The sequence below is a fragment of the Elephantulus edwardii genome, unplaced genomic scaffold (assembly GCF_000299155.1).
Source record: "Elephantulus edwardii isolate Elephantulus edwardi_28Jun2011 unplaced genomic scaffold, EleEdw1.0 scaffold00106, whole genome shotgun sequence".
NCBI lineage: Eukaryota > Metazoa > Chordata > Mammalia > Macroscelidea > Macroscelididae > Elephantulus > Elephantulus edwardii.
Window position 1 is genome coordinate 2395256 of NW_006399856.1, and position 12611 is coordinate 2407866.

The following is a 12611-nucleotide window of genomic DNA, read 5'->3' on the forward strand; positions in this document are numbered from 1 at the left end:
ATGGGCACTTAGGTTGTTTCCAACTCCTTGCTATTGTAAACAAAGCTGCAATAAATATGGGTGTGCATATATCTGCTTGGATGTCAGTTATGGTCTCTTCGGGGTATATTCCCAGTAGTGGAATTACTGGGTCAAACGGTATCTCTATTTGCAACTTTTTGAGAAAGCGGATCTTCATCTTTTTAAATGCTATATAATTAATACTCTATTGTGTTGACGTGTCATAGTTTCTCTATTCATTCACTTGTTGTTGGACACTTAGCCTGTTTCCATCTTTTTGCTATTTTGAATAGCACTGAAATAAACATGGGTGTGCTTATATCTATTTGTATCTTACTTCTGTTTTCTTTGAGGTAGATTCCTAGTAGTGAGATAGGTGGGTCAAATGGTATTTCTATTTTCAGTCTTCTGAGGAAGCCTCATACTGCCTTCCATAGTGGTTCAGTTTTACACTCTCACCCCCATCACATGAGAGTTCCAATCTCTTTGTGACCTGGCCAGAATTTATTATCTTTTGTCATGCTGAATTTTGCCATTTGGGGGCATAGAAGAATTGTTGATGCTAAAGACTGCATTATCTCCAGGCAGAGTTTCACGCAAAGCTTTGTGGTGCATTTCATCAGACTTCACTTCAGTGGCAGCATTGACTGGAGCAGGATGACCACCGTATTCTTCCTACAGGGACAGTGCCAATACCATCAATCTTGTAGACATCCCAGAGAGGCAAAAACAGAGCGCTTGCCAGTTGGATGAGCTGGCGATGAGATGCAGTTCTGAGCCTCAAGTAGCATGGTTTCAGTGGTGTTACGTTCTTCGTGGGTGATTTTTCCATTCATTGATATAAGGCCTGTTAACACTTGGCTCCAGCATGTTGTCACCTTTCCAACTTGAAATCAGCACAAATGCTACTGTTGTCAGAGTTGTTCTTAACATAGGCACTGACTTCTTGATGATTTCCTCTTATCTCTCCTGGTTGTTGAGTGACTCCGTGGAGTATATTTGTTATCAACAAATAGTTATTTCATACTTAAGTGTGTAAGCCAGAAGATTACTCACAGATCAGCCCATTCACACCTTTCATCTTTAATTTCACTCCTCCTATACAAGTTATAGCAAGTTTCTCAAGATCTTCATCTTTTTCAGTGCTTTAGAATACTCTATTGTGTTGACGTGCCATAGTTGCTGTATTCATTCACTTGTTGGACACTTGGCCTGTTTCCATCTCTTCGCTATTGTGAAAAGCACTGATATAAACATGGGTGTGCATATATGTGTGTCTTACTTCTGCTTTCTTTGGAGGAGATTCCTGGTAGTGAATCTTGCTGAGAATCAGCTGTGAGTTGGTTCTGACTCAATGACTGTGACACACAGGGAACCTCATTCAATACTTTGACATTCATTCAAGGCTTGAATTTTTTCTTCAGTTTGTTTGTTTGGGGTTTTTCTTTTTTTTTTCAGATTAAGAAATGCTGAGAGTGTTATACTATTTTGGGTTTTTCAACTCCAGGTCTTTGCACATTTCATTAACATAATATTACTATGAGTTGCCATCTAGTTATTAAACTCACAGAAACTCCACGGATGCCGGGGTAGAACTGTGTCCCATATGGTTTTCATTGTCTTGCTTTCTCACTTCTTACCTGCTCCGCATTGAGACCTCAGGGAACACTACTAGAGGGCCTTATAAACAAAACTACAGAGAAACTACATTCCCACTTCTTTTCCTTTCTGGGGCTCTTGAAGCCCTTTATTCACATGACTTTGAACTTCCTTTGAAACCACAAATCAATAATAGAACTTTTATTGCAACTTTTCTTTGCTAAAAGGACATTCATGAAAGGAGATTCCACAGCCTACCAAAAATACTCAGTGTCTTCCTGCTCTCACCATCAAGAGGTTCCTCCTGCGATTTCATTCTCATCCTTCCTGTTGTGGACCCACATAATTCATAGTATCCTGGTCTTCACAGCAGGCATTTAAAATACCCCCACAGCCAAATGAATAGACCTCAGAATTATGAAGCTGAATGAAGGAGCAAATGCTCTACAGAGTACATAATACATAATTCCACTAATGTTATGTTCAAAACAGGAAAAATTAATAAGTATGATCATAGAAATCAGAATTTTTTTCCTTAGGGGAGGAGGACTTTTATTAGAAACAGCATGAGAAAACTTCCTGAGGTGATTGAAGTGTTCCATGTATTAGCTAGAATAGAAAGAACATGAATATATGCATTTATAAAAACCTCAGAGAATCTTAGAGCAAAACTTTTAACATTTCATTATAGGTAAATCTGATAGAATTTTTTCCCCCCTGAGGTATCATCTGAGTCCATAACATTCATAAGAGACAAAATGGGATCAAGCTTAGAAGTGCTAGTCCAAGTTATAAAGAGACTGCCAAATACAATCAGAAAGGCACAATCTAAAGAGGATAAAATTGATGCATGGGACCTTCTAAAGATAAATTCCTGTGCACATCAAAAACTTTTTCCAATAAATTGAAAAGAAAACCTGCAGACTAGGAACAACCACTTGGTAATACCATCTCAGACAAGAGTCTTATAACAAAAGTTTACAGAATACTCCTGGGCCTCCACAAGAAAAAGACTGATAACCCAACTACAAAATGGGCAAAGAACATGCGAAGAATTTTCACAGAGGAAGATATTTGAATGGCAAACAAACACATGAATAAATACTCCAAATCACTGGCAATAAAGAGAGATGCAAACCAAAAGCACAACGAGATACCATATAACTCCAGTAACAGTCACTCCAAGTAACAGTGGCAAAGTTTAACAGGGCAGCAAGTAATCTGATAGAATTTTTAAAAATATTTTAATTATGGATGACTGACTTTCAGTATAGGAAGAGACAAGAAAAGAAAATATTTTATTCTTAAGATATTAGAGATAAAATGAGAGCTTTTGTGGCTCAGTAATAAGGAGTTTCTCTGCAACCAAAAGGCAGACAGTTCGAATCCATCAGCTGATCTGAGGGAGAAAGAATGGGAAATCTCCTTCTGTGGAATTTACTGTCATTGAAAACCCACTGGAGGGTCAGCGATGCATTGGTTCCAACTCAACAGTATCTAACAACAATACATAACAACAATACACTGAACTTATTTAGGTGTACAACTTGTTTTAAAATAAGTGTGTTCTTGTTGTTGTTATGGACTATTAAGTCAGAACTGACTCATAGCTGACCCTCTGGTGGGTTTTCAGAGGCCATAAATCACATGGGAGGAATGTGACCATCTTTCTCCTGTGGAGCAGATGGTGGATTAAAACTGAATTCATTTGGGTTGGCAGGACAGCTCCCTACCATTAATTCAAGACAGTAAATATGTTAATCACCTCATAAAAATATATAACCGCCTTCCTACCTTCCCTGTCTTCTTCAATCACTATTCTTAGCATGTACTCCACTACATCATGTTGTTGTTGTTGTTATGTGCCGTCAAGTCATTTGCAACTCATAGCGACCCTATGTACAACAGCTCTAAACTCTGCTCAGTGGTGAGAATCTTTGTCTTCTTGACATTGAGCCTTAATCCATATTGAAGGCTGCAGTCCTTGACCCTCTGCAGCAAGCAATTCAGGTCCTCCTCAGTTTCAGCAAGCAGGGTTGTGTCATCTGCATAATGCAGATTGTTGATAGATCTTCCACCAATCCTGATGCCACATTTCTCCTCATAGAGCCCAGCCTCCCGGATGATCTGTTCTGCATATAGGTTGAAAAGGTATGGAGACAGGACACATCCTTGGCATACGCCCTTCCCAATTTTGAACCATGCAGTGTCTCCCTGCTCTGTTCTGATGACTGCCTCTTAGTCCAAGTATAAGTTTTGCATTAGCATGATCAAGTGTTCTGGGATTTTCATTCTTCTCAGTCAGCCACAGTTTGTTATGGTCCACACAGTCAAACGCCTTTGCATAATCAATGAAGTACAGATAGACATTCCTCTGGTACTCCCTGCTTTCACCCAATATCCATCTGACATTAGCTGCAATATCCCTACTACCACGACCCCTTCTAAACACAGCCTGGACTTGTGGCAGTTCTCTGCTGATGTGCTGTTCCAGTCGTTTTTGGTAATCTTCAGCAGAATCTTGCTTGCACGTGACATCAACGATGTTGTTCTATAGTTTCCACACTCAGTTGGGTCACCCTTCTTTGGAATGGGAACAAATATAAATCTCTTCCAGTCAGTTTGCCAGGTAGTTGTTCTCCAGATTTCTTGACACAACTTGGTGAGCACGTCCAGGGCACCATTACATCATAATAATATTTTTCTAAAATACTGGATGTTATTTGTTAACATTTCAGCTACTATTATTTTTCCCCATCAATATCATTAGATATTTAGAGTCTATAGTTTTATTTTCTTCATTTCAGCTACTACTTTTTTTTCATCGATATCAATAGGTATTTGGAGTCTGTAGTTTTATTTTCTTTTTAAACAACATGCCTCTGGAAACTCTATGAACTCTGAGATACAATAGTTATCGAAAGGCTGATTCATGTCTTTTGTTCATACGGTCACTATGAGTCATGCTCGACTTGACAGCAATCAACGAAAGCAACAGTGGTATTTTAATTCTTTTGTCTCTTTTCACAATCAGGTGGCCTCAGAGGATATGTTATTGTTAGGAACCATAAATTTGACTATCACATAAAATCACACGATGACCAGAACTGAATCTTGCCCTATTCTGCACCGTACTTATAATCTCTGATATTCTTGAGTCCATTGTTACAGACACTGTGTCAGTCTATCTTGTTGAAGTGTTCCTCTCTTTCTCTGACCCTCCATATTTACCACCATGATGTCTTTTCCCAAGGACTGGGCCCTCCTAACAACATGCTCAAAGTATGTGAGAAGTTTCATTATTCTTGCTTTCTACCAGAGCATCCTGATTGCACTTCCTCTAAGGTAGACATGTTTGTTCTTTTGGTAGCCCATAGCCTATTAAGTACTCTAGAATGTGTCTATAGGGTCTGTGGAAGACTCATAAACAACCTGTGTTGTGCAGATAATACAATCTCGCTTACTGAAAGTGAAGACTTTAAATGCTTGCTGCAGAAGATCAAAGACTACAGCCTTCAATAATAAATTGAATCTCAACATCAAGAAGACAAGAATCCTCACCACTGAACTGATAAGCACCATCATGCTAGATGGAAAAAAGATTGAAATTGTCAATAATTTCATCTTACTTGGATCCATAATCAACACTCTTGGCACTAGCAGTAAAGATATCATGAGACTTACTTTACTGGGCAAGCCTTCTGTCAAGAACTTCTCCAAATTACTGAAGAGAAATGCTGTCAGTTTGATGACTGTGGTGTACCTACTTCAGGCCATAGTCTTTACAATCACTTGCTGTGCATCAGAGAGGTCAGCATTGAATAAGGATGGCAGAAGAAGAATTGATGCCTTTGAGTTGTGGTATTGGACAAATGGACTGAATATCCTATGTACTGTCAAGAGAACAGATATATCTTGGAAAAAGTACAGCCAGAGTGCTCCTTGGAGGCAAGGATGGTAAAACTTTGTCTTATGTACTTTGGGCATTTTGCTAAGATAGGTTATTTTTTAACATCATGCTTGGGAAGGTAGAAAGCCGGTGAAAGAGATGACTCTCAATAAGATAAATTGACACAATGACTGCAGTAATAGGTTCAACTGTGCTTGTGTTATGTTGTTGTTGTCTTGTTGTTATTGTTGTTGTTGTTAGGTGCTCTCAAGTTGAGTATGACCATACTCAACACCATAGCTCAAAGGTGTCCATTCTTCTTCTGTCATCATTATTCATTGTCCAGCTCTCAGATGCATAGCAAGTGACCAAAAAAGACCATGGCCTCAATTAGACACACAGACACAGGCAGTTTGACGTCCTCAAACTGACATCATTACTCCTCAGTAATTTGGAGAAATCCCTAACTGTAGATTTTCCCAGTGCAATGTGGCTTCTTATTTCTTAACTGCTGGGTCAGGAATATCAATCAGGAGTATTAAGGGTGTTAATTGTGGATCCAAGTAAGATGAAGCTGTTGACAGTTTCAATCTCCTCTCCATCCATCATGATTCTGCCTATCAGTCCAGTGGCAAGAATCTTTGTTTTCTTGACATTGTGATGCAATCCATATGGAAGGTGGCATTCCTTGATCTTCTGCAAGTCTTTCAAGTCCTCCTCACTTTCAGCAAGCAAAGTTGTGTCTTCTGGATAATTTAGGTTATTGATGAGTTTGTGTCCCTCCAATCCTAATGCCATACTTTTCTTCATTGAGTCTAGATTCTTGGATAATTGGCTCATTATATGGAATGAATAGGTATGGAGAGAGAATAAAACCCTGACAAACTTCCTTTTAAATTTTAAACTATGCAGTGTTCCCCCCGCTATGTTTGTACAACAATATTCTGGTCCAAGTATAAGTTCTGTATGAACACAATCAAGTGCTGTGGGACTCCCATTCTTCTCTATGTCATCAGGGTAAGTTGTTTTTTATTTACTTGAAAGCTGAATATAAACTGTCTGGGTCTTGTGGTTGGTTTTTTTGTTGTTGTTGTTGTTGTTGTTGTTGTTTTATTTGAACAAACAAATGTAAACTCACTGGCCAAGCTGTGTGCTAGAAGCCTCTTGTTTAACTATCAGGACTTGGTGTGCAGGCCTTTGTATTTAAAAGTTGGGTCTTTCCTGAGCGTGAGTCTCCAGTTTGAAGCAATTGGATTTTGGAAGGTGGTGTTGTTGTTATGTGCTGTCAAATCATTTGCAAGTCATAGCGACCCTATGCATAGCAGCTCTGAACCCTGCACCCTGCTCTATCCTGAGCCAACATTATTGTCTTTGACACCCCTACCCCTATCACTCCAGTCACTGAGTCATTCCATCTCATCCAGGGTCTTCCTCTCTTGAGCTTTCTCTCCATCCTCCCAAACATGATGTTCCTCTCCAAGGACTGGCCCCTTCTTATATATAACATGCCCAAAGTATGTCAGAAGGAGCTTCAGAATTCTTGCCTCAAAAGATTTGTAATTCTTGCCTCTCCAGGATGAACTTGTTTGTTCTTCTAGCAGTCCATGGTATATTCAGTACTCTTCTCCAGCACCATAACTCAAAGACATCGATTCTTCTTCTATAATCCTTAGTCATTGTCTAGCTCTCTGACACATAGCAAGTAAATGTGAAGACTATGGCTTGGATCAAGGACACCTTAGTCTCCAGACTGACATCCCTGATAGCAGACTTTCCCAGTGCAATTCATCTTTTGATTTCTTGGCTGCTGCTAACAAGAGTTTTGACTGTAGAGCCAAGCAAACTAAAGGTATTGACAATCTCAATCTCTTCACTTTCTATCATGATTTTGCCAATGGGCCCAGTGGTAAGAATCTTTGTTTTCTTGACTTTGGTAAGTTGTTTTTATTTACTGAAAGTGGAGTATAAACTCTTTGGGCATTGTTTGGTGGTGTGGTTTTTTGGTTTTTTGTTTTTGTTTTTGTTTTTGTTTTTAAATTTTGGTATCATGTGTAAGCTGATTAAACTCATTGGTATTTTTATTTGTTTGATCGCTTGATAACTGTGTTACAGATGATGACTGTTGCACAGTATGGGTCAGGGTTCAGATATGTTGCTACAGAGTTTCTGTAAATCATACTCATTTCAACAGCACCTAACAATAACAACAATAGTAATTCAGAGGCATAGCATAAATTGGGAAATATTTTACTCCTTTTTTTATTTTCTAGAAGTTTTCCCAGAATTGGTGTCAATTCTTCCTTAAGGTCTTGGTAGAATTTATCAGTGAAATCATATTGAGTTGGTATTTTCTTTGTATGAGATTTTTAACCACAACTTCAATCTTGTTGAGACATATAGGATTATTCTAGTTGTATATTTACTATTGAAAATATTTTTTATTGATTTTGTCCAATTCAATTAAGTTGTTGAAATTATTGATATCCAGTTTTCCAGGATATTCCTTTATTAATGTTACAATATCTATAGAACTTATGGCATAGTCTATGCCGAGTTCTTACAGGTATTTCTTTACACTGGGAAGTCTATTCATGTTGTAGATTAGGGCATCTAAAGTTGTTTCTAACTGTTTCTCGGATTAATTTTATAGTCTTTGGTTTCCCGCCTAGGTCCCTGATCCAATTTGAGTTGGTTTTTGTGTATAGAGTGACATGGGATCTTGCTTAAGTTTTCTGCAGATTGTTTTCCAATATTGCCAACATCAGCTATTAAAGAGGCTGTTGTTTCTCCACTCGATTGCTTTCATCTCCTTGTCAAAAGTCAGTTGAACATTCCTGATTCTCCAGAGGCTGTAAATTGGGAGGATACTGCCAATCTTTTTCCCATGGAGCACACTGGTAGATTTGAGCTCCCAGATAAATTTTTATTGTTTACTTCCAAGAAGGATATAAGAGAAAGGGAAATCAAAGAGGAAGAACACATCCAGAACACTTACAGAATGTATCAACGAACCAGAAAATCACAGATGTTTCATGAGGTCAATAAGTTCTTCAAATTTTCATTTCTTTCTAGAGTCCATCTTCACTCTCTCACCTCTCTCCAACTATGACTTCAATCTGTTTATTATATAGTACATGAAGCAGTATAATAACTACTTATAACCTGATAACCATCCAGCTTCCTGGATGCTTTGAGTTTAAGGCAAACTTGCAGTGCTGGTTTTCCGTCTAGACACTTTATGGTCCTGGGAAGAGGGGAAAAAGTCCAGAGGTAGTTCTCTTCCATTAACAAGTCCACATAATTCTTAGCCAATGTGGAATATTGGCCAAATAGTAACTCTGGCCTTTGAAACACTGACTTCTATAGACCACCAATTAGGTCAATCAGGTCATTTAATACCATGGTCCTAATCTCTCAATTCTAGTCAGTAACTCCTGGTTAAGACTCTTGGTATATGTGTAGCAAAAGATACTACCAAATGGAAAGTATAAATAAAGAAGGCTGTCTTACTGCTCTTAGAAATAAAGCTTAGAATTCCATCCTCCTATCATCTCCACCCATTTCTCCAGCCCTGAAACCAACACATTTACCCAAATTATATCCAAATAGGCTGCAAAGAGGGCCTTCCCCTCTGGAAGTTGCCTGGGTTTTACTGAAGGACCACTCCTACACCAGTGGAATATCCCCCTGCTCCAGAAAAAGCTATTATAAAATTAACTGGCGATAAAACCAACCACAGGGGGATTGGAGGGCATTTATCTTTTTCAAACCCCTTGTTGTTTTTGTCCATCTGGTTGCATTTAGTTCAGAGATATAATTTTCAGTGCTGCTCTTTTCTGGTAGACCATACAATTAAGGTATTTGAAAAACAAACAGCTCTTAACCACTGCATGGTAAGGAGCTGGTTAAGCAATCTGTGACCCATTTTCCCTGAGCAAATACACTTTTATATGCAAGATGATCATAGAGCAAGAACTAAAATTCAGAACTGTTATTTAATATAATAATATTACTTCTCCTAGAAGTCCCTAGAGAAAAGAAAATTGAAAGTAGAGAGAGTGGAGGAAAAGCTTGGAAATTATACTTGTGTCTTTTCTCATGAGTCCTTAATATTTTCTTTAAATATATATTTGCAATTTACAGAAGAAAAATATACGTTTGCAACTTACAGAAGAAGAATATATATTTGCAACTTATAGAAGAAAAAATACTCAGTGAAGAAAACTCACACTGACAAAAATAGTGTTATATGGGAAAGAAGAATTATCAAGTCATATTCTAAATGAGTATGTATTTAAAACTACTAGTTACTTATGGAAACTTATGTGTGCGTATACACACACATGCACACATGAAGTGTCTCAATTAATGAAAACGCAAGTATGTCTCTGTCTGTTGTGCCCATTTTGTTGCACTTGGACCAAGAAAAAATTTTGCTTTTAACAAAATTCTAATAAATTTGCATCTGCCCAAGTAAAGGTCATCTTCCCAGCTCACACAGGAGGCTCCCGTATCCTCCCACCGTGGGGCTATAGGTCAGTCACTTTTAAAATCTTTCCAAATATTTCACTTGAGTAGGAAATGAGCATTTTCACATTTCCTCCCTTTTCTCTCTCTTTCTCTCTTACTCTCTTACTCACAATTGGCATTCATAGCCCAATTTGGGTCTTGAATGGCTTTATTTTTCCACTGATGCACCCCCAATAAAGATATCCCACCAGTGAAATAATTGAGAGGAATTCAATGTAGATTTTGAGAACTTTTTGTTAAATAAGATTAATTTTGTTTTATATAGACTTGATATAGATGGAGTTGACTAGATAGTACTTAGCAATGGCAGAAGTGTTTTAATTGGTTCTCTAAATTATCAAACAATATCATTAATATCACATGCAAGCAAGATTTTGCTGAAAATTATCCAAAAATGTTTGGAACAATATGTCAACAGAGAACTACCAGGTGTGCTGGCTGGACTTAGAAGAGGTCCTGGTACTAGGAATATTATAGCTAATGTTAGATGGATCTTGGCAAAAAGCAGAGAATACCAGAAGAATGTCTATATGTGCTTCATTAACTATGCAAAGGCTTTTGACTGGGTGGATCATAACAAGCTATGGCTGACTCTGAGAAGAATGGGAATCCCAGAACATTTGATTGTGGATCCCAGAACATTTGATTGTGCTAATGCGAAACCTATGCTTGGACCAAGAAGCAGTTGTCAGAACAGAGCAAGGAGACACTACATGGTTTAAAATCAAGGGGGTCCGTCAGGGATGTATTTTGTCTCTATACCTTTTCAATCTGTATACAGAAAAGGTCATCTGAGACGCTGGGCTGTATGAGGAGGAATGTGGCATCAGGATTGGTGGAAGAGTCATCAACAACCTGCGTTATACGGATAACACAACCCTGCTTGCTGAAACTGAGGAGGACCTGGAGCGCTTGCTGCAGAAGGTCAAGGACTGCAGCCTCCTATATGAATTGAAGCTCAACATCAAGAAAACAAAGATTCGTCTCCAAGCAACCAGCCATCATGCCTGGTCAGTCATACGGGCTAGAAGATGGGTCTTGCAGTTACAAAGACTTTAATGGCTCAAGAAACAATCGATTTTCCACCCCGGAGCAGGCAGCCAAGAACCGCATCCAGCACCCAAGCAATGTGCTGCATTTCTTCAATGCCCCCCTGGAGGCGATCGAGGAGAACTTCTTTGAGATCTGTGACGAGCTAGGAGTGAAGCGGCCATCTTCTGTGAAAGTGTTCTCAGGCAAGAGTGAACACAGCTCCTCTGCGCTGCTGGAGTGGGAATCCAAGAGTGATGCCCTAGAGACACTGGGCTTCCTGAACCATTACCAGATGAAAAACCCAAACGGGCCATATCCGTACACCCTGAAGTTGAGTTTCTCCACTGCTCAGCATGCCGCCTAATTAGGTGTCCAAGAAGATTCCCATCAGAGCAGGAAAAACAATTTTCGCTTTTTGCTGTTTCTTGTTTTTAGGTTACTTTCTCTTTTGTTTGGTGGGTTTGGCTGTTTTTTTGGTGTTTTTATTTCCCCCCAGAAGTTCTTGTATTTCTTTTTTTTAATACTAGGTTAGTAGAGGCTTAACCATAACAGAAATGCCAACAGTCTTGAGGGGGTGAGGGAGGGGAACTGATATCTCCCAAGATTAACCTTCACTTAAAAAAAAATTTATTGTACATGTGATTTTTTTTCTTTTTATTTTTCTTCCTCCCTCTTCATACATTTGTGCTATTCATGTACTCTTGGCACATTTCAATAAAATTGTTTGGAAAATAAAAAAAAATTTTAAATAATAAAAAGAAAACAAAGATTCTCACCACTGGGCCAATTGGCAGCATCAGTATGCATGGTGAAGAGATTGAGATAGTTAATAGTTTTAGTTTACTTGGTTCCATGGTCAACACTCTTGGTACCAGAAGCCAGGAAATCAAGAGATGAATTGCATTGGGAAAGTTAGCTGAGAGGGACCTCTCAAGAATATTGAAGAACAATGGCATTGGGCTGGAGACTAAAGTGTACCTGATCCAAGCTATAGTCGTCACAATTACGTGCTATGCATCAGAGAGTTAGACAGTGACTAGGGATGACAGAAAGAGTATTGATGCCTTTGAGCTGTGGTGCTGGAGAAGAGTGTTGAATGTACCATGGACTGCTAGGAGAACAAACAGGTTTGTCCTGGAGAGGGTTAAGCTGGAGTGCTCCTTGGAGTCAAGGATTCTGAAGCTTCGTCTGACATACTTTGGGCATGTTGCAAGGAGGGACTGGTCCTTGGTGAGGGACATCATGTTTGGCAGAGTGGAGGGACGGCGCAGGAGAGGAAGACCCTTGATGAGATGGATTGATTCTGTGATTGGAGTGGTTGGAATGAGTGTGTTTGAGACAGCGAGGTTGACACAGGATAGAACGGTGTTTAGGGCTCTTGTACACAGGGTCACTATAAGTCACAAGTGACTTGATGGCACATAACAACAACATTCAGGAGAAAGAAGGACAGTCTCCTCCCACGTGATTACTGCCTCTGAAAACCCACTGGAGGGTCAGCTATGGATCAGTTAACAACAACGTTCTCTATGGACAGCCCTCTGGGGATTTAGATTGAAAT

At 39.0% G+C, this 12611-nt stretch overlaps 1 protein-coding gene across 1 annotated transcript in view; it reads left to right on the plus strand.

Moving 5' to 3' along the window:
* LOC102875688 (heterogeneous nuclear ribonucleoprotein L-like) overlaps positions 1–11414 on the plus strand; it is a 50153-nt gene extending 38739 nt beyond the window's left edge. The window contains exon 2 of the mRNA XM_006891950.1: positions 10997–11414. Coding sequence (XP_006892012.1) covers positions 10997–11414 — 418 coding nt within the window. The remainder of the gene's footprint in view (positions 1–10996) is intronic.
* The last annotated feature ends 1197 nt before the right edge of the window (positions 11415–12611 follow it).